Below are 23,491 nucleotides of genomic sequence, written 5' to 3'. Positions count from 1 at the left end.
AAGAGAATGGTATCAATATTTTGAAACTCCACAGCCTCACACTGATCCAACTATTTTGTGATAAACTGAGGTAAAAACCAGGATTTCACCTGTGGTAGAGATACGATCCCTTTCTCAATAACTTTCTTCCTTTAATTCTTTCCATTACCCTCCTCTTTCTTCCTTTGGTCTTTGAATCCTCTCTTCCTTCAGTCTGCCTCTTCCTCTACCATTTTTTTATGGTACTTGTTGAGCTCTTACTATGTGCCAGGCACCGTACTAAGCACGGGGGTAGACAGAGGTCAATCAGTGTGGACAGTCTCTGTCCCACATAGGGTTCACAGTCTTAATCCCCATTTTACAGATAAGGAACTGCGCACAGAGAAGTGAAGTGACTTGCCCGAGGTCACACAGCAGACAAGTGGTAGAGAGGTAAATCAAGGATTTACACAGGTGAATCATATACCTTTGTCTGGATCGACTTATCCTTGAACTCCTACCCACTCTATCCTCCTCAACACCCACCCCACCCAGCACTTTCCCAATTTCCCTTTCACCTTCTTTCATTCCTCCCTGATTCACTGCCTTAGCCGCTCTTTCCCAGTTGCTGGAAGCCATCGTTCATCTCTCGTCTTCTTTCTGTCCATTTACATCTCTGCCCCCCAGTGTCCTCCTGAACCCCCTCTATCCATCCTTCATCTTCTGTTTCTAAGACACCCCCATCTTCATCTCTCTTCCCATTTTTGGGCCAGCGTCATTCATTGCACTCCTATCGCCTCTTGGGGACTCACCCAATTTGAGATCTGGGGTCACCTCGCACACCTAAACACATCTAGTCCCTCTCCCAGCCAGGGAGCAGTCGGAACCAACCAGAAGGCTAGGAGATGATTTTCCCAGAGGTCCCTTAGGTAATAATAATAATAATAATAATGGCATATAGTAAGTGCTTACTATGTGCAAAGCACTGTTCTAAGCGCTGGGGAGGTTACAAGGTAACCTAGGTGATTAGGTAACCAAGGTAATTAGGTGTGAATTAACCAACAACAGTCTTAGGAGTCATATTATATCATCATCATCAATCGTATTTATTGAGCGCTTACTATGTGCAGAGCACTGTACTAAGCGCTTGGGAAGTACAAATTGGCAACATATAGAGACAGTCCCTACCCAACAGTGGGCTCACAGTCTAAAAGGGGGAGACAGAGAACAAAACCAAACATACTAACAAAATAAAATAAATAGAATAGATATGTACAAGTAAAATAGAGTAATAAATAAGTACAAACATATATACATATATACAGGTGCTGTGGGGAAGGGAAGGAGTAATATCATACTCCCCCAAGTGCTTAACACAATGCTTTACAAACAGTAAGCACTCAATGGCTACGACTGAATGAATGAGTTTCCAAATTCAGAAGACAGAAGAACGCACTAGAAAATCTGAACATTTCCTATGACGAGCCTTTGGTGATTTTCGGGGGTTTGGAGGTAGAGGAGATGTTTCCAAAAAAATCCATGCCGATTTCCCTCTAATATCTTTAACTCCCACATCTGAACCCAAGATGCGTTTAGCCTTCTGGTTGATGTTCATTTACTATTCAGACAACATCCACCGGGCACATCCGCTGTCTCGGCCCGACAGCTTTATAGCTCAAATCATTTAAGGTGCCTCACTGACCTTGGAACTGCTTTCCTCCAATATTTCTCCCTCATCGGTTTGCATGAGAACAGAATCTGTGCAAAAATCTGCAGAAATACACAAGTCCTTCCTAGAAGAAAGAGTGAGAAGAAAAAAAAATGATTAGAAGCAGCATAGCTCAGTGGAAAAAGCATGGGCTTGCTAGTCAGAGATCGTGAGTTCTAATCCCGGCTCCACTTGTCAGCTGTGTGACTTCGGGCAAGTCACTTAACTTCTCTGGGCCTCAGGTATCTCGTCTGAGGGATTAAGACTGTGAGCCCCACATGGGACAACCTGCTCACCTTGTATCTCCCCCAGTGCTTAGAACAGTGCTTGGAAAATAGTAAGCGCTTAACAAATACTGCCATTATTATTATTATTTCCAGAGTTTTATTTAAATCATAGGTGACAGACCAACAACTCTAGTGTCGCACTTTAATTAGCTTGAATTATGTTTGGGGGTGTAGCATGGAGTTAACTTTAGACTGGATGTGTTATTTAGCAGAGCACTGAAGCTAATCGTAACCCCTAGGCTGATTTGTTTTATTTGACCGTAAGCTTGTTTGGGCAGGGAATGTGTCTGCCAACTCTGTTGAATTGTACTCTCTCAAGCGCTTGGTACAGTGCTCCGCACATAGTAATTGCTCAATAAATACCACTGAATATCATTTTGAGTTTTTTATTCTATGATGCCTAGATGCGCCTGTATATATGTATATATGTTTGTACATATTTATTACTCTATTTATTTATTTATTTATTTTATTTGTACATATCTATTCTATTTATTTTATTTTGTTAGTATGTTTGGTTTTGTCCTCTGTCTCCCCCTTTTAGACTGTGAGCCCACTGTTGGGTAGGGACTGTCTCTATATGTTGCCAATCTGTACTTCCCAAGCGCTTAGTACAGTGCTCTGCACATAGTAAGCGCTCAATAAATACGATTGATGATGATGATGCATTGGAGGAGGTGTCCCCATACACTTTGAGGGCTTGTTTCAAAGAGATCTGTTTAGTAAATCATCAATTTATTTTTAGATGTGAACAGGCATGTTGCTGGAGACAATAAAAAGAGTGGAAGGAGCTGAAGAGCTCCATGCTATTGTAACTAATTCAAATGCGACAGCAGGAGACTGTTAAAAGAGGTGTGGGGAATCATTCTGTTTACTCATTCACCCAAAAATACAAATATTGATGGCGAGTGATTCAAAATGATGCTCAGCAAACCTCTATTATTAGACTACAATGCAACTGCTATGGTAACTGATGCCTTCGGATCACTCTGAAAGGAGGCTGAGCAAAAACCACATTATACACAATCGGTGCTATCCGAGGGCTAAGTCAAAGCTGTGGTCTTCCAACCAGGATGTCTTTTGGGATTCGGAGGAAGAAAGTGCTGAATTCCATTTCCCAAAGGAATTCTCTGTATCCGCCCACTTTTTTTACAAAAGGTAGGTGTGTGTTGGGGCGGGGGGAGAAGCGTATGCGTGTCTGTGTATGTGTGTGTATGTATGCGCGTATGCATGTGCCCCTCTTCCCATTCCCAGAGGTGAGAATGGCTTCCACTTAATATTCATAACAACAAATAATAATAATTGTGATAGATTGTAAATTTGTTATGGGCAGGGAATGTTTCCACTAATTCTGTTGCACTGTACTCTTCCAAGCGCTTAGTACAGAACTTCTGTTCTCTGTCTCCCCCTTTTAGACTGTGAGCCCACTGTTGGGTAGGGACTGTCTCTATGTGTTGCCAATTTGTACTTCCCAAGCGCTTAGTACAGTGCTCTGCACATAGTAAGCACTCAATAAATACGATTGATTGATTGATTAATAAATACCACTGGTCGATTGATTTATATTTGTTAATCATTTACTATGTGCCAAGAGTATTACTAAGCCTTGGGGTAGATACAAGATACTCATGATGGACACGGTCCCTGTTCCATACGGGGCTCACAGTCTTAATCCTCATTTCACACATGAGGAAACTGAGGAAGAGCGAAATGAAGTGGCTTGCCCAAGGGCACACAGCAGACAAGTGGCAGAGCCGGTATCAGAACCCACGTCCTCTGACTCCTAAACCCATGCTCTTAAATTTCCCAGTGATTTCTTGGGAAAAATAAGCACAGTCTGAACGTATGTGCTCTTAGTTTTTTAGACCAAGTCCCCTCCATGCTTCATTCCCAGGACTGAGATTGTATAAATTAGATGAGTTTACCTTTGACGGTATCCTAGGGCAACCAAAGCCCTGGAGGATCAGTCCAGTCTACATTCAGTGCAAAAACTAAATCCTACAGAAAGGAGAAGAAAATCTTGATCAGTGGCATTGATTACAAGCTTAAACCTTCTACCAGCTAAGCGTGCTAGCGAGTCCAAGTACTAATAATAATCATAATTATGGTATTTGGTGATAACATACTATGTGCCAGGTAATGTATTAACCACTAGAGTGGATAATAATAATAATAATAATAATGATGGTATTTATTAAGCGCTTACTATGTGCAAAGCACTGTTCGAAGCGCTGGGAAGGTTACAAGGTGATCAGGTTGTCCCACGGGGGGCTCACAGGCTTAATCCCCATTTTACAGATGAGGTAACTGAGGCACAGAGAAGTGAAGTGACTGTGGGGAGGGACTAGGGAGATTTGATGGTGACAGACTGTGAATGATAACAATAACGGAGAGCTCACCTCCTCCAGGAGGCCTTCCCAGACTGAGCCCCCTTTTTCCTCTCCTCCTCCCCTCCCTATCGCCGCCCCCCTCTGCCTTACCTTCTTCCCCTCCCCACAGCACTTGTACATATTTGTACATATTTATTACTCTAGGTATTTTACTTGTATATATTTAATACTCTATTTTATTAATATTTTATTAATGTGCATATAGCTATAATTCTATTTATCCTGACGGCTTTGACACCTGTCTACTCGTTTTGTTTTGTCGTCTGTCTACCCCTTCTAGACTGTGAGCACGTTGCTGGGTAGGGACCGTCTCTATATGTTGCCGACTTGTACTTCCCAAGCGCTTATTACAGTGCTCGGCACACAGTAAGCGCTCAATAAATACAATTGAATGAATGAATGAATGAATGAAAGAATGGTGGGGGACTGGGGTGGGGAGGGGTGTACAATATCCACTGAAATTCCTGGTTCTCTCTCCTCCCCAGGGCTTATGCCTTCAAGCAGTCAACAGGGACTCCTAGAAAAGCAGCGTGGCTCAGTGGAAAGAGCCCGGGCTTTGGAGTCAGAGGTCATGGGTTCAAATCCCGGCTCCGCCAATTGTCAGCTGGGTGACTTTGGGCAAGTCGCTTAACTTCTCTGGGCCTCAGTGACCTCATCTGTAAAATGGGGATTAAGACTGTGAGCCCCCCGTGGGACAACCTGATCACCCTGTAATCTCCCCAGCGCTTAGAATAGTGATTTGCACATAGTAAGCGCTTAATAAATGCCATTATTATTATTATTACTAGAAAGGGCACGGGCCCGGGAGTCCAAGGACCTGAGAAATGAAGTGACTTGCTGGACGTCACACGGCAGATGAGTGACCGAGTTGGGATTAAAACAAAGATGCTCTGACTCCCAGCCCCGGGCTCTTTCATTATTATTTCCACTAGGTCACACTAGCTCCCTAAAAGAGGGCAGCAGCAGGGGCAGCAGCAGAGTTCTGCCCATCACTGTTCATCAGTGGCATTTATTGAGTGCTTCCTGTATGAAAAGCAATCAGTCAATCAATTAATCGTATTTATTGAGCGCTTACTATGTGCAGAGCACTGGACTAAGCGCTTGGGAAGTACAAGTTGGCAACATATAGAGACAGTCCCTACCCAACAGTGGGTAAACAGTCTAAAAGGGGGAGACAGAGAACAAAACCAAACATACTAACAAAATAAAATAAATAGAATAGATATGTACAAGCAAAATAGAGTAATAAATATGTACAAACATATTAGCCCCTTCCTTCCTCTCCCCCCCCGTCCCCCTCTCCATCCCCCCATCTTACCTCCTTCCCTTCCCCACAGCACCTGTATATATGTATATATGTTTGTACATATTTATTACTCTATTTATTTATTTATTTTACTTGTACATATCTATTCTATTTATTTTATTTTGTTAGTATGTTTGGTTTTGTTCTCTGTCTCCCCCTTTTAGACTGTGAGCCCACTGTTGGGTAGGGACTGTCTCTATATGTTGCCAATTTGTACTTCCCAAGCGCTTAGTACAGTGCTCTGCACATAGTAAGTGCTCAATAAATACGATTGATGATGACAATGATATATACATATATACAGGTGCTGTGGGGAAGGGAAGGAGGTAAGACGGGGGATGGAAAGGGGGATGAGGTGGGGGACTAAACACTGCACTGTACTAAACGCTTGGGAGAGCACAATGAGTTGCTTTATATGTTGCCAACTTGTACTTCCCAAGCGCTTAGTACAGTGCTTTGCACACAGTAAGCGCTCAATAAATACAATTGACTGATTGATTGCCACGATCCCTGCCCATAAGGAGCTTGCCGTCTTAGAGGGGGAAACAGACATTAGGTGAATTACAGATAAGCGCTCAGCACAGTGCTCTGCACACAGTAAGCGCTCAATAAATACGACTGATTGATTGATTGCCACGATCCCTGCCCATAAGGAGCTTGCCGTCTTAGAGGGGGAAACAGGCATTAGGTGAATTACAGATAAGCGCTTAGCACAGTGCTCTGCACACGGTAAGTGCTCGATAAATACGACAATGAATAAGGGGAAATGGCAGAAGGTAAGGCTATAAATAATAAGAATAAATAATAATGGCATTTAAAGTGCTCACTATGTGCCAGGCACTGTACTAAGCGCTGGGGTGGATACAAGCAAATCGGGTTTATCTGTCTAACAGCCCGATGAAGCCCAGGTCTTTCTGCTAGAAGGAGGAGACAGATTTGCCGGCAGAAACCTACCTTTATTTGCTGGAGTGATTCTGCCCTAAAAGTGAGTCCTGCTCAGTAAAGCATCCTCTGCCCGAAGACATTTTGTCACAGCAAACAACTCCCAGACCCAAGAGGAAGACGTTCCTTTGCCTCTGAGCTGGAAAGTCACGGCCTCAAAGCCGTCACGGAACCACAGTCTTTTCATTCCTCCAGCTAAATCATCATCAATCGTATTTATTGAGCGCTTACTATGTGCAGAGCACTGTACTAAGCGCTTGGGAAGTACAAATTGGAAACATATAGAGACAGTCCCTACCCAACAGCGCTAAATCATCAAGCCCCTTCAGCTATTTTAAAGGCAAATCAGGTCACTCGGAAATTAAACTGAACCAAAGAAAATCACATCTGATGTATTAAAAAAACAAAAAACAACCAAACGATGGCTGTGAAAATACCTGATCACAGATAGCATAACCATAACGACAATAATAATAGTGTAATGTAATTTATGTGATGTATTTTATTCACTTATATTAATGTCTGTCTCCCCCTCTAGACTGTAACCTTGTTGTGGGCAGGGAATTTGTCGGCTTATTTTTATATTGTGCTCTCCCGATTGCTTTGCACACAGTAAGCACCCAAGCGCTTAGCAGAGTGCTCCGCCGACAACAGGCGCTCAGTACATCCCATTGATTGATTAACAGTCCGTGCATGCCCCGTGCGATAGCTCTATCTGGCTCTGAGCCAGTAGTGGCTGCAGCTGGCAGGCGCTTAGTACGGTGCTCTGCGCTCAGTAAATACCACAGATTGACTGATAGTCCCTGCCCTGTGAGGTAGCTCCGTGTGGGTCTGAGCCAGCAGCGGTTCCAGTTAGCAACCTGCGGGCACATGAAAGATGGCCAGCCTACCATAAGCACTGGTGTTTATTACTATTATAGTAATAATTATTACTATATATTATATATTATTATATATATGCATATATGTTTGTCCGTATTTATTACTCTATTTATTTTACTTGTACATATTTATTCAATTTATTTTATGAATATGTTTTGTTCTCTATCTATACTATTACTACCATAGTAATAATTATTACTATATTACTATATATTATATATTATTATTATATATATAGACTGAGCCCACTGTTGGGTAGGGACCGTCTCGATATGTTGCCAACTTGTGCTTCCCAAGCAGTGCTCTGCACACAGTAAGCGCTCAATACATACGACTGAATGAATGAACATGGGGATCCCAAGAACAGAGAGGGTTACTTAGTATCTTGGCTGCTGGCTCAGGAGGCAAGCAGCAGAGCAGCCTGTCTGCTGGTGTGACCCTGAGCAAGTCATTTCACTTCTTCGGGCCTCAGTTACCTGATCTGTAAAATGGGGATTAAGACTGTGGGCCCCGCGTTAGACGTGGACTGTGTCCCACTTGATTAGGTTGTATCTATCCCAGTGCTTAGTCCGGTGCCTGGCACATAGTAAGCGCTTTAATAAAACTCCTTACCATTGGCCTTAAAGCATTCAATCACCTTGCCCCCTCCTAACTCACCTCACTATTCTGCTTCTGCAATGCAGCCCGAGAGATTAGAACCCACAACCTTCCCTGTGCTCTGTCCATTAAGCCACTTCATATTCTGCAGGAGGGTATTCCTCCCTCTCTAGACCGTAAGCTTGTTATGGACAGGAAACCTGCCTGCTAATTCCGTTTTACTGCACGCTCCAAAGCACTTAGTACAGTGCTCTCCACTTGTAAGCACACTCAATAAATCCCACTGATTGATTGACTGGGGTGAGGAGTAGGCTGGAGAAGAAGAGGGTCTTAGCATGTTCAAATGAATTATATGGCTTCAAGAGGTCTCTCTAATAGTATTAGAAAGCGGTGAAAACAAACCAGAATTAGATTCTGTTTTTCTGGTGGAACACTCATAATAGGGATTTTCTCTTCTGTCTGTTTTCTCAGCACATTCTCCGATCAATAGTTTCTAGACTGTGAGCCCACTGTTGGGTAGGGACCGTCTCTATATGTTGCCAACTTGTACTTCCCAAGGGCTTAGTACAGTGCTCTGCACTCAGTAAGAGCTCAATAAATATGACTGATGGATTGATTGATAATGTTCACTCATTCATTCAATCGGCAGACATCACATATTCTTTAACGATAGATAGCTGCTCTTCTCAGCTAAAATCTTGATCCAAAACACATAATCAAAAAAGCAGCACACAAAAAGAAAAATCATCTACTTATGAGATGGAAGAGGGGCTCCCATCTGTCTTTCTGATGGAACACTCATAACAGGGATTTTCTCTTATGTCTTTGTTTTCTCAGCACATTCTCCGATCAATAGTTTATATAATGTTCACCCATTCATTCAATCGGCAGACATCACATATTCTTTAACGATGGATAGCTGCTCTTCTCAACTCTCTAAAAACTTGATCCAAAACACATAATCAAAAAAGAAGCACACAAAAAGAAAAATCATCTACTTATGAGATGGAAGAGGGGCTTCCATCTGTTTTTCTGATGGAACACTCATAACAGGGATTTTCTCTTATGTCTTCGTTTTCTCAGCACAGTCTCCGATCAACAGTTTACATAATGTTCACCCATTCATTCAACCGGCAGACATCACATATTCTTTAACGATAGATAGCTGCTCTTCTCAACTCTCTTAAACGCTCTAAAAACTTGATCCAAAACACATAACACATAATCCTTTAGACTGTGAGCCCATTGTTGGGTAGGGACTGTCTCTATATGTTGCCAATTTGTAATTCCCAAGCGCTTAGTACAGTGCTCTGCACACAGTAAGCACTCAATAAATATGATTGATGATGATAATCAAAAAAGAAGTACACAAAAAGAAAAATCATCTACTTATGAGATGGAAGAGGGGCTCCCATCTGTTTTTATGATCGAACACTCATAACAGGGATTTTCTCTTATGTCTTCATTTTCTCAGCACATTCTCCGATCAATAGTTTATATAATGTTCACCCATTCATTCAATCGGCAGACATCACATATTCTTTAACGATGGATAGCTGCTCTTCTCAACTCTCTAAAAACTTGATCCAAAACACATAATCAAAAAAGAAGCAAACAAAGAGAAAAATCATCTACTTATGAGATGGAAGAGGGGCTCCCATCCATTTTTCTGGTGGAACACTCATAACAGGGATTTTCTCTTATGTCTTCATTTTCTCAGCACATTCTCCGATCAATAGTTTATATAATGTTCACCCATTCATTCAATCGGCAGACATCACATATTCTTTAACGATGGATAGCTGCTCTTCTCAACTCTCTAAAAACTTGATCCAAAACACATAATCAAAAAAGAAGCACACAAAAAGAAAAATCATCTACTTATGAGATGGAAGAGGGGCTCCCATCTGTTTTTCTGATGGAACACTCATAACAGGGATTTTCTCTTATGTCTTCGTTTTCTCAGCACATTCTCCGATCAACAGTTTATATAATGTTCACCCATTCATTCAATTGGCAGACATCACATATTCTTTAACAATAGATAGCTGCTCTTCTCAACTCTCTAAAAATCTCTAAAAACTTGATCCAAAACACATAACACATGATCTTTTAGACTGTGAGCCCACTGTTGGGTAGGGACTGTCTCTATATGTTGCCAATTTGTACTTCCCAAGCGCTTAGTACAGTGCTCTGCACACAGTCAGCACTCAATAAATACGATTGATGATGATAATCAAAAAAGAAGCCCACAAAAAGAAAAATCATCTACTTATGAGATGGAAGAGGGGCTCCCATCTGTTTATCTGATGGAACACTCATAACAGGGATTTTCTCTTATGTCTCTCTCTTATGTCCTTGTTTTCTCAGCACATTCTCCGATCAATAGTTTATATAGTGTTCACCTGTTCATTCAATCGGCAGACATCACATATTCTTTAACGATAGATAGCTGCTCTTCTCAACTCTCTAAAAACTTAATCCAAAACACATAATCAAAAAAGAAGCCCACAAAAAGAGAAATCATCTACTTATGAGATGGAAGAGGGGCTTCCATCCGTTTTTCTGATGGAACACTCATAACAGGGATTTTCTCTTATGTCTCTGTTTTCTCAGCACATTCTCCGATCAATAGTTTATATAGTGTTCACCCGTTCATTCAATCGGCAGACATCACATATTCTTTAACGATGGATAGCTGCTCTTCTCAACTCTCTAAAAACTTAATCCAAAACACATAATCTAAAAAGAAGCACACAAAAAGAAAAATCATCTACTTATGAGATGGAAGAGGGGCTTCCATCCGTTTTTCTGATGGAACACTCATAACAGGGATTTTCTCTTATGTCTTCGTTTTCTCAGCACATTCTCCGATCAATAGTTTATATAATGTTCACCCATTCATTCAATCGGCAGACATCACATATTCTTTAATGATAGATAGCTGCTCTTCTCAATTCCCTAAAAACTTAATCCAAAACACATAATCAAAAAAGAAGCAAACAAAAAGAAAAATCATCTACTTATGAGATGGAAGAGGGGCTCCCATCTGTTTTTCTGATGGAACACTCATAACAGGGATTTTCTCTTATGTCTTTGTTTTCTCAGCACATTCTCCGATCAACAGTTTATATAATGTTCACCCACTCATTCAATCGGCCAACATCACATATTCTTTAACGATAGATAGCTGCTCTTCTCAACTCTCTAAAACTCTCTAAAACCTTGATCCAAAACACATAACACATAATCTTTTAGACTGTGAGCCCACTGTTGGGTAGGGACTGTCTCTATATGTTGCCAATTTGTACTTCCCAAGCGCTTAGTACAGTGCTCTGCACATAGTAAGCGCTCAATAAATACGATTGATGATGATAATCAAAAAAGAAGCACACAAAAAGAAAAATCATCTACTTATGAGATGGAAGAGGGGCTCCCATCTGTTTTTATGATCGAACACTCATAACAGGGATTTTCTCTTATGTGTCTCTCTTATGTCCTTGTTTTCTCAGCACATTCTCCGATCAATAGTTTATATAATGTTCACCCATTCATTCAACCAGCAGACATCACATATTCTTTAACGATGGATAGCTGCTCTTCTCAACTCTCTAAAAACTTGATCCAAAACACATAATCTAAAAAGAAGCACACAAAAAGAAAAATCATCTACTTATGAGATGGAAGAGGGGCTCCCATCTATTTTTCTGATGGAACACTCATAACAGGGATTTTCTCTTATGTCTTCGTTTTCTCAGCACATTCTCCGATCAATAGTTTATATAATGCTCACCCATTCATTCAATCGGCAGACATCACATATTCTTTAACGATGGATAGCTGCTCTTCTCAACTCTCTAAAAACTTGATCCAAAACACATAATCAAAAAAGAAGCACACAAAAAGAAAAATCATCTACTTATGAGATGGAAGAGGGGCTCCCATCTGTTTTTCTGATGGAACACTCATAAAAGGGATTTTCTCTTATTTCTTCGTTTTCTCAGCACATTCTCTGATCAATAGTTTATATAATGTTCACCCATTCATTCGATCGGCAGACACCAAATATTCTTTAACCATGGATAGCTGCTCTTCTCAACTCTCTAAAAACTTGATCCAAAACACATAATCAAAAAAGAAGCACACAAAAAGAAAAATCATCTACTTATGAGATGGAAGAGGGGCTCCCATCTGTTTTTCTGATGGAACACTCAAAGCAGGGATTTTCTCTTATGTCTTTGTTTTCTCAGCACATTCTCCGATCAATAGTTTATATAATGTTCACCCATTCATTCAATCGGCAGACATCACATATTCTTTAACCATGGATAGCTGCTCTTCTCAACTCTCTAAAAACTTGATCCAAATCACATAATCAAAAAAGAAGCACACAAAAAGAAAAATCATCTACTTAGGAGATGCAAGAGGGGCTCCCATATACCAATAAACTGAAATTGAAAGTCATCTTCCTTATACAGAGCTTATTTGCATCTACAATGACAACAGTTTTGATAAACGGGCTTCTGCATACAATGTTATTTACTTATCTTTCATTCTACCTCCTCTGCGAAAAAAATACAGCAAGGCTCATCAGCATTTTTAATTGCAGATGTGAACTCTTGGCACATTGCCTGTTCTTTGATCGAACAGAGAACGGCAACAGAAAGCACAATGCACAGTGAAATACAGAATATCTGTAGGCACGTTTTACGTGAGTTCTAAATGACTTGGTTAACTGGCTTTTGTAGCAAAAACTGACAGCTTGCTCTATAAATGACCTACGATAAAAAATAGACGTGGAATTCGAGAAGCAGCGTGGCTCAGTGGAAAGAGCCCGGACTTTGGAGTCAGAGGTCATGGGTTCAAATCCCGGCTCTGCCCATTGTCAGCTGTGTGACTTTGGGCAAATCACGTCACTTCTCTGGGCCTCAGTGACCTCATCTGTCAAATGAGGATTAAGACTGTGAGCCCCCTGTGGGACAGCCTGATCACCTTGTAACCTCCCCGGCGCTTAGAACAGTGCTTTGCACATAGTAAGCGCTTAATAAATGGCATTAAAAAAAAAGAGGAAATGAGGGCTCAGTCAGGGAAGGCCTCTTGGCTTTTAATAAAGTTTGGAAGGTGGGGAGAGTGATTGTCTGTGAGATATGAAGAGGAAGGGCGTTCCGGCCAGAGGCAGGACGTGGGCGAGAGGTCGGCAGCGAGATAGGCGAGATGGAGGAACGGTGAGTAGGTTGGCATTAGAAGGGTCAAGTATGTGGGCTGGGTTGTAGCAGAAAAGCAGCAACGTAAGGCCAACTGTCAGCTGTGTGACCTTGGGCAAGTCACTTCACTTCTCTGAGCCTCAGTTACCTCATCTGTAAAAGGGGGATTAAAACTGTGAGCCCCCACCCCGTAGGACAACCCGATCACCTGTGGCTCAGTGGAAAGAGCCCGGGCTTTGGAGTCAGAGGTCATGGGTTCAAATCCCGGCTCCGCCAACTGTCGGCTGTGTGACTTTGGGCAAGTCGCTTCGCTTCTCTGGGCCTCAGTTACCTCATCTGTAAAATGGGGATGAAGACTGTGAGCCCCCTGTGGGACAACCTGATCACCTTGTAACCTCCCCAGAGCTTAGAACAGTGCTTTGCACATAGTAAGCACTTAATAAATGCCATTATTATTATTATTGTAACCTCCCCAGAGCTTAGAACAGTGCTTTGCACATAGTAAGCGCTTAATAAATGCCATTATTATTATTATTATTATTGTAACCTCCCAGAGCTTAGAACAGTGCTTTGCACATAGTAAGTGCTTAACAAGTACCATTATTATTATTATTATTATTATTGTAACCTCCCCAGAGCTTAGAACAGTGCTTTGCACATAGTAAGCGCTTAATAAATGCCATTATTATTATTATTATTGTAACCTCCCCAGCGCTTACAACAGTGCTTTGCACATAGTAAGTGCTTAACAAATACCATCGTTATTATTCTTATTATAGACTGAATGGTTTTGTAAATAAATGAGGCAGCTTGGCAGAGAGAGATTTCAATGCCTGTGGGCAGCTCTCTGTCCCGGAAGATGTAGGATTTCCCAGGCTGGCTGGGGCCGCTCGGCAGAGAGAGATCTCAGCATCCATATGGGCAGATCTCTGTCCCGGGCAATTTTCAATAGTCTTGACTGGCTGAGGTGCCTCGTTTTCTCATTTTCTCCTTTAAAACCGAAATTCAGAACACTTACCAAACACCTCCTCCTACCAAGAAACCCATTCTTTAAGGCCTGTAATGTTCCCAAACCCACTTCCTACTGATAGAGATGCAAAACTACGAGAGCGAGTGGCTCTACAGAGTCCATAAGAGTCCATGGCCTAGTGGATAGAGCAAGGGAATCAGAAGGTCATGGGTTCTAATCCGTGCTCTGCCATTGTGTGACCTTGGACCAGCGCTTCACTTCTCTGGGCCTCAGTTACCTCATCTTTAAAACGGGCATTGAGACTGTGAGCCCCACATGGGGTGGGACAGTGTCCAACCCAATTTGTTTGTATCCACCCTGGGGCTTAGTACAGTGCCTGGCACCTAGTAAGTGCTTAACGAATACCATAATTATTACTATGAAATTATAGTATATATTATATACTATAGTATATAATAGTATATTATTACTATGTCAGCTGTGTTACTATTATTATTAAGTACCTGCTGAAAACATCAACCTCACAGATCAGTTCACAATCGACGCAAAGTTTCTCTGATAATGCAAAACCTGGACTCCTTACAACAAAACTAAAGTAAAATCTCCCAAGCCCACTCCTATATAGCTCTAGTGAACCAAAGGGCAAAGAAGGACCAAAGGGCAAAGCTTCCACATGTTATCAATCAATCGATGGTATTTATTGAATCAATCCGTGGTATTTATTGAGTGCTTCCAGTGTGCAGAGCACCATACTAAGCGCTTGGTAGAGTACAATATAGCAATAATAATGGCATTTATTAAGCGCTTACTATGTGCAAAGCACTGTTCTAAGCGCTGGGGAGGTTACAAGGTGATCGGGTTGTCCCACGGGGGGCTCACAGTCTTAATCCCCATTTGACAGATGAGGGAACGGAGGCACAGAGAAGTGACGTGACTTGCCTAAAGTCACACAGCTGACAATTGGCGGAGTCGGGATTTGAATCAATCAATCAATCATATTTATTGAGTGCTTACTGTGTGCAGAGCACTGTACTAAGCGCTCGGGAAGTACAAGTTGGCAACATATAGAGACAGTCCCTACCCAACAGTGGGCTCACAGTCTAGAAAGGGGAGACAGAGAACAAAACCAAACATATTAACAAAATAAAATAAATAGAATAGATATGTACAAGTAAAATAAATAGAGTAATAAATATGTACAAACATATATACATATATACAGGTGCTGTGGGGAAGGGAAGGAGGTAAGACGGTGGGGATGGAGAGGGGGGCCCATGACCTCTGCTCCAAAGCCCGTGCTCTTTCCACTAAGCCACAATGCTTCTCTGTCCATGAATGAAATGCTTACTATGTGGCAGAGCACTGTACTAGGCTCCTAGGAGAAGCAGCGTGGCTCAGTGGAAAGAGCCCGGGCTTTGGAGTCAGAGGTCATGGGTTCGAATCCCGGCTCCGCCACATGCCCGCTGTGTGACCTTGGGCAAGTCACTTAACTTCTCTGAGCCTCAGTTCCCTCATCTGTAAAATGGGGATTAAGACTGTGAACCCCACATGGGACAACCTGATCACTTTGTATCCCCCCCAGCGCTTAGAACAGTTCTTTGCACATAGTAAGCGCTTAACAAATGCCAACATTATTATTATTATTATTATTACTAGAACGTATCATGACATGTGATAGGTTGATGCACTTAAAGAATACAGCTAAAATCCATCCCTCTGCCTTCTATTATGGAGAAAGATGTCAGAAGAAAAATGTCTTTGCTAATTACCACCAACTCGGTTCTCCTTATTATGAACTGGAAATGGGAGGGGGGTGGGAGGAGGAGGGGAGGAGAGAATCCATGAGGTTCTGAATATTGAGTCGGTGAAGTCACTAAAGGAGTTTGCTGGAGGCTCACCTGACAGTGACAGCTGCCTAAAGTATCACACTCTGTGTCCTCATTTCTGCTAACCGGACTGTGAAGAACAGAGATTTAATCTGTTCTTAGAAGTAGGAGAAGTAGGTTGCATCTTCTACAAGAACTACAACTCAGACTAACGTAATGGAACTTTTGATAAGTCACGAAAATGCAAGTCCTAGAGAGCTATTTATCTTTCTAGAATAATTGATAAAGGATCTGATTCTAGTTCAAATAATCAATCAATGGTATTTGAGCGCTTACTATGCGCAGAGCACTGCACAGAATGTCCTGTAGCAGTCTTTTAAACAATAGACTCTGATCTGCATTTACTGAACCTCTAGTGAACAAACTAGAAGAGCTACTTAGAGCATTTTCTTTAACCCTTGCGAAATTTGGAAGAATATTTTAAAACTGTTTTGTCAAATAATAGCTAGATTGTCAAAAGGAAAAGAATGATACCATCAAGACTCAAATTTTGACAATGTCCTGAATTGTGATAACCTCTCCCCCTCCTCCCCTTCTTCATCACCCCCATCTTACCTCCTTCCCTTCCCCACAGCAACTGTATATATGTTTGTACACATTTATTACTCTATTTATTTTACTTGTACATATTTATTCTACTTTTTTTATTTTGTTAATATGTTTTGTTCTCTGTCTCCCCCTTCTAGACTGTGAGCCCACTGTTGGGTAGGGACCGTCTCTATATGTTGCCAACTTGTACTTCCCAAGTGCTTAGTACAGTGCTCTGTACACAGTAAGCGCTCAATAAATACGATTGAATGAATGAATGAATGAGTGAATAATACGGAATGTGCTCCGGCTTCTAAACACCACATTTCCCAAAGAAAAAGGAAAGTTTATTTAGAAAATCTTAACCTTTATACCTTTCCCCATTAGCCCTGTTTTCCCCGCTAAGAAATACTTCTGCCCACATGAGAAGCAGTGTGGCATCATGAATAGAGCATGGACCTGAGTGTCAGAAGGACCTGGGTTCTAATCCTGGCTCTGCCACTTGTCTGCTGGGTGACCTGGGGCGAAATCACTTCACTTCTCTGGGCCTCAGTTCCCTTATTTGGAAAATGGGGCTTAAGACTGAGTCCCATGACAGGGACTACGTCCAAACTGATTTGCGTGTATCTACCCCAGCACTTAGTACAGCGCCTGGCACATAGCAAGCACTTAAATACCACAATTACTATTCGTCCCCCTCTCCATCCCTTGAATCTTACCTCCTTCCCATCCCCACAGCACCTGTATATATGTATATATGTTTGTACATATTTATTACCCTATTTATTTACTTATTTTACTTGTACCTATCTATTCTATTTATTTTATTTTGTTAGTATGTTTGGTTTTGTTCTCTGTCTCCCCCTTCTAGACTGTGAGCCCACTGTTGGGTAGGGACCGTCTCTAGATGTTGCCAGCTTGTACTTCCCAAGCGCTTAGGACAGTGCTCTGCACACAGTAAGCTCTCAATAAATACAATTGATTGATTGATTGATATTACAGTGTCAAAGTAAACTGGGGAGAAAAAAAAATCAAAAGTAAAATCCATTCGAGATGATGTACCAAAACAGAGTGCAGGCCAACCGATAAAAGAACAAACTTTAACACTGAGCTTAAAGAACCCATTGAGACGTTAACAAACACTAGACTCTGGGGAAAAAAAAGTACGGCAATTAAGAGGGAACAAAATAGAGAATGTCCCTCTGCTGTACGGTAGTTCTATGGATAATTACGGTAAAACATTTAAGGTCTTCACTTCGAACCAGGTTGGGCCAAATTGCTATAAAATGAATACAGCAGCTTTAAACCACCAGGATGCTAGGGCCAGTTTCCCTTCATATACCGTATCCTGAAACAGTGTGGCTAGGTGGATAGAGCACAGGCCTGGGGGACCAGAAGGATCTGGGTTCTAATCCCGGCTCTGCCACACGTCAGCTGTGTGACCCTGGGCAAGTCACTCCGCTTCTCTGAGCCTCAGTTCCCTCATCTGTAAAATGGGGATTAAGAATGTGAGCCCCATGTGGGATCAGGACCGCCTGGCACAGAATAAGCACTGAACAAGCACCACAGTAACAAGTACCCTAATAATACTATCTTGGGTGGCCACTGATGGCCCTCAGAAATAAATACCACATATTGGAACACATGTGACTTCACGTGTTATGCCAGAGATGTTATTTTAACATGACGACCTCGTACAGGCTATAACGTGGACGGGATGGTATCTCTTTATTGCTGAATTGTACTTTCCAAGTGCTTAGGACAGTGCTCTGTACCCAGTAAGTGCTCAATAAATATTCATTCATTCATTCAATCGTATTTATTGAGCGCTTACTGTGTGCAGAGCACTGTCCTAAGCGCTTGGGAAGTACAAGTCGACAACATATAGAGACGGTCCCTACCCAACAACGGGCTCACAGTCTAGAAGGGGGAGACAGACAACAAAACAAAACATATGGACAGGTGTCAAGTCATCATCATCATCATCAATCGTATTTATTGAGCACTTACTGTGTGCAGAGCACTGTACTAAGCGCTTAATACAATTGAAAGAATGAATCAGTGAATGCTGAAGAACACCAAATTCTCCCCAACCTAAACCGGTTCCCACCGTGGCCGTCTTAGCTCATTTTAGACTGTAAGCTTGTTGTGGGCAGGCAATATGTCTGTTTACTATTCTATTGTATTCATTCATTCAATCGTACTTATTGGGTGCTTACTGTGTGCAGAGCACTGTACTAGGCGCTTGGGAAGTACAAGTCGGCAACATATAGAGACGGTCCCTACCCAAGGACGGGCTCACAATCTAGAAGGAGGAGACAGACAACGAAACAAAACATGGAGACAGGAGTCAAAATCGTCAGAACAAGTAGAATTAAAGCTATAGGCACATCATTAACAAAATAAATAGAATAGTAAATATGGACAAGTAAAATAAGAGTAATAAATCTGTACAAATATATACAAGTGCTGTGGGGAGGGGAAGAAGGTAGGGCAGGGGAGATCTCCCAAGTGCTTAGTACAGTACTTTGCACACAGTTAACGCTCAATAAATGATTGAGTGAATTAATGATTTTTTTTTTAGTTATTTGGTAAGCGCTTACTATGTGCCAGGCACCAAACTAAGTGCTGGGGTAGATACAAGATAATCAGCTTGGCCACAGTCCCCATCCCACATGGGGCTCACATCAATCTCCACTTGCAGATGAGGGAACTGAGGCACAGAGAAGTGAAGTGACTTGCCCAAGGTCACACAGCAGACAAGTGTCTGTCTCCCCCTTAGCCTGTAAGCTCGTTAGGGGCAGGGAATTTGTCTGTCAATTTACTGTACTCTCCCAAGCGCTTAGTACAGTGCTTTGCACATAGTAAGCACTCAATAAATACCACTGATTGATTGGAGCTCGAATTAGAACCTAGATCCTTCTCCCAGGCCCGTGCTCTAACCACAATAATAATAATAATAATAATAATGGCATTTATTAAGCGCTTACTATGTGCAAAGCACTGTTCTAAGCGCTGGGGAGGCTACAAGGTGATCAGGCTGCCCCACGAGGAGCTCACAGTCTTCACCCCCATTTTCCAGATGAGGTAACTGAGGCACAGAGAAGTGAAGTGACTTGCCCAAAGTCACACAGCTGACAGTTGGCGGAGCCGGGATTTGAACCCATGACCTCTGACTCCAAAGCCCGGGCTCTTTCCACTGAACCACGCTGCTTCTCGATGCTTCACTATGCCACGCTTCTTCTTATCTGTATTGTAGTCAAGCGCTTAGAACAGTGCTCTGCATATAGTAAGTGCTCAATAAATACTACTGACTGATTGATAATGTTCCTCAATCAGGTCCCCGTGAACAGGGGGTAGTACGTCTACACTGCAGAAGTCAGAGGCCGGGGAGCTGAAAGAGAGGAAATTGGGTGCTTCAAAATATCAGACAAAAAACGAACCGATTCTGTATGCACCCTAACCAGGGGACACATCAGCAGAAAACCAGATAACCTCATGGGTCTCGGGCTCCAGAGGAAAGAGGGATTAAAAATATTTTTCATTCAGAGGACCGAAAGTGTTTTAATATACTTGATATAAATCATCAATCGTATTTATTGAGCGCTTCCTGTGTGCAGAGCACTGTACTAAGCGCTTGGAAAGGACAAGTCGGCAACACATAGAGACAGTCCCTACTCAACAGTGGGCTCACAGTCTAGAAGGGGGAGACAGAGAACAAAACCAAACATACTAACAAAATAAAATAAATAAAATAAATAGAACAGATATGTGTAAGATAAATAAATATAGATAAGTATAATCGTATAAGCCCCTCGTCCCCCTCTCCATCCCCCCCATCTTACCTCCTTCCCTTCCCCACTGCACCTGTATATAGGTATATATGTTTGTACATATTTGTTACTCTATTTATTTATTTATGTTACTTGTACATATCTATTCTATTTATTTTATTTTGTTAGTATGTTTCGTTTTGTTCTCTGTCTCCCCCTTTTAGACTGTGAGCCCACTGTTGGGTAGGGACTGTCTCTATATGTTGCCAACTTGTACTTCCCAAGCACTTAGTACAGTGCTCTGCACACAGTAAGCACTCAATAAATACGATTAATGGTGATGATGATGATGATATGGCAGCTTCTTCACTCTCCCATTCATTTTGGTCGCCCTTCTCTGGTGTTTCTCCAGCCCTGTTAAGTAATGCCATAGAAGGTGACAAAAGGCCATGTTCCCTTTAATTATTTTTCATTTCCAGCTGAAGGGTTGAGGGTTGATCTGTGTGGCCACACCAGTTCTCTGAGTGGAAGCTTTCACACTCACTCCAGGGAATAGGCAAGAGAGGGAAGTTTAAAGACCATAAGGAGATTAAATATCTAAACAATGATCACCATCAAGCAAAGTTAGGGGATAAAGTCAGTTGATCAGCAACGATGAAACGATGCTCATCAACCCTACAGATCATCCGGAGGACCGACAGTGCAGAATGACTGACAGCAGGAAGCAGAGCAACCTGGGAGTCAGAGGACCTGGGTTCTAATCTTGGCTCTGCCACTTGCTTGCTGTGTCACTGAACTTCTCTGGGCCTCAGTTTCCTCATCTGTAAGATGGGGACTCAAAACCTGGTCTCCCTCCTACTTAGACTGTGAGCCCCATGTGGGACAGGGACTGTGTTCAACCTGATTAAACTGTATCTGACCTAGAGTTTAGAAAAGTGCTAGACACAAAGTGTTTAAAATACACCACTATAAAAAAAAAAAACAGGACACTCAAACAATCAGAGTGTGGTGAATTCAAGTGAGGCGGTTAGAATGATATAGGGAAGACACAACAACAAACTTACAAAAAATCAGCATAAACTCCTGGGAAACAAATGGAACACGGAGACCAGTTGGGACCAGGAATTTTTTGGACAAAAGCTTGTCACACAAAATTCAAAAGACAAACTCAGAAATAACACAAGACACTGAAAATAATGACTGCAGCCTCAAACCGGATGGTTTTTGTGTGGGCACAACGTGGAAGGGACACTTTGTCATGAATTGGTTTTCTCAACCATAACCACATTCGCAGAGAGTAACCACCCTTCAGTAACAACATCTTCAAGGACAGCTATGTGTGAGTCTCTCCTGACCAATTATTTAGCCTCCCTTTGTCCCTTAAGCTCTGGAGGTACAATCCATTCAATTTATATATTTTGACCTCTTCAGTTGTAAAGACCCTTAAGTATGTATGTATGAGTATGGGTATTTTAAAAATACGTAAATACACGTATGAGCACGTATGAGCGTGTCTGCCAATTCTGCTGTACTGTACTCTTCCATGTGCGTAGTACAACTCCTCCAAGAGGCCTTCCTTGACTAACCACTTTTCCTTTTCTTCAACTTGAGAAGCAGCGTGGTTCAGTGGAAAGAGCACAGGCTTTGGAGTCAGAGGTTACGGGTTCAAATCCCAGCTCTGCCCATTGCCAGCTGGGGGACTTTGGGCAAGTCACTTCACTTCTCTGGGCCTCAGTTACCTCATCTGTAAAATGGGGATGAAGACTGTGAGCCCCCCGTGGGACAACTTGATCACCTTGTAACACCCCCAGCGCTTAGAACAGTGCTTTGCACATAGTAAGCGCTTAATAAATGCCACTATTCTTCTTATTCTTCTTCAGCTCCCTTCTGCGTCACCCTGACTTGCTCCCTTTATTCTTCTTTCCCTCTCCCAGCCCCACAGCACTTATGTACATATCTGTCATTACTTTATTTACATTAATGCCTGTCTTCCCCCCTTGACTATAAGATCATTGTGGGCAGGAAATGGGTCTGTTTGGTGCTATACAGTACTCTCCCAAATGTTCAGTACAATGCCCTGCACACAGTAAGCACTCAACATATACAACTGACTGCTCTGCACGTAGTAAGTGCTCGATAAATACCACCGATAGATTTATTGGTGTTTCCTCCTTTAGAGTATAAGATCCTTGTGGGTGAGGAACATGTCATTTGGCGATTCTGTGCTTCCCAAGCAGGGCAAAAAGTGGGTAATAATAATAATAATAATAAGTGGTACTCAATAAATGCTGCTGTTGCTATCACCACCAACACAGATACCACTACTACTGCTTCTACGACCTCTACTTCCACTACTACACTGGCCATGGAACAGCCAGCATAACCTCTAGTAACCTCCCCAGCACTTAGAACAGTGCTTTGCACATAGTAAGCGCTTAATAAATGCCATCATTATTATTATTATTAGAAGTAGTAGTCAGGAAGTCTCAATGTGGGCAGGAAATGTGTCTGTCTATTGTTATATTGTACTCTCCCAAGCCTTTAGTACAGTGCTTTGTGGACAGTAAGCGCTCAATAAATACAACTGAATGAATGAATGGAAGTCTCCAATGGCCACTTACTGCGCTTTCCGCTCCCGCAGATATACTTGAAGTGGAATTTCTTTCTATCGCAGCCTAATCTTATCATTTAAAATCTTAACCTACAATTTACGGACTTCAATTGGAAAATGATATGCCAACCGAGGCCTTGTATTAGAACATAAAATTGAAAATGAACCAAGGTTCTGAATGGAGGAATCACTCCCTGAACTATATGGAGTTTCTCTTCAGTGGAGCTTTTCTGCCTTACAAGTACTACCGATCGCTTCGACGGCAAACTCCAGAATATTAATATTGCATGCTTATCAATCAATCAATCGTATTTATTGAGCGCTTACTGTGTGCAGAGCACTGGACTAAGCGCTTGGGAAGTACAAGTTGGCAACATATAGAGACAGTCCCTACCCAACAGTGGGCTCACAGTCTAAAAGGCGGAGACAGAGAACAAAATCAAACATAC

At 42.0% G+C, this 23,491-nt stretch overlaps 1 protein-coding gene across 1 annotated transcript in view; it reads right to left on the bottom strand.

The window, feature by feature from the left end:
• The window catches only part of TNRC6B (trinucleotide repeat containing adaptor 6B), a 201,421-nt gene that overhangs the window by 164,535 nt on the left and 13,395 nt on the right, over positions 1-23,491 (bottom strand). Inside the window, exons 2-3 of the mRNA XM_038756387.1 lie at positions 3,879-3,951; positions 1,661-1,751 (exon numbers count right to left, since the gene is read on the bottom strand). Of these exons, the coding sequence (XP_038612315.1) occupies positions 1,661-1,705 (45 nt within the window). The 5' untranslated portion in view covers positions 1,706-1,751; positions 3,879-3,951. The remainder of the gene's footprint in view (positions 1-1,660; positions 1,752-3,878; positions 3,952-23,491) is intronic.

Source organism: Tachyglossus aculeatus, chromosome 14, assembly GCF_015852505.1.
Source record: "Tachyglossus aculeatus isolate mTacAcu1 chromosome 14, mTacAcu1.pri, whole genome shotgun sequence".
Taxonomy (NCBI): domain Eukaryota; kingdom Metazoa; phylum Chordata; class Mammalia; order Monotremata; family Tachyglossidae; genus Tachyglossus; species Tachyglossus aculeatus.
The sequence above is the reverse complement of the archived record's forward strand: the minus strand, read 5'-3'. Positions and strand labels throughout refer to the sequence as shown.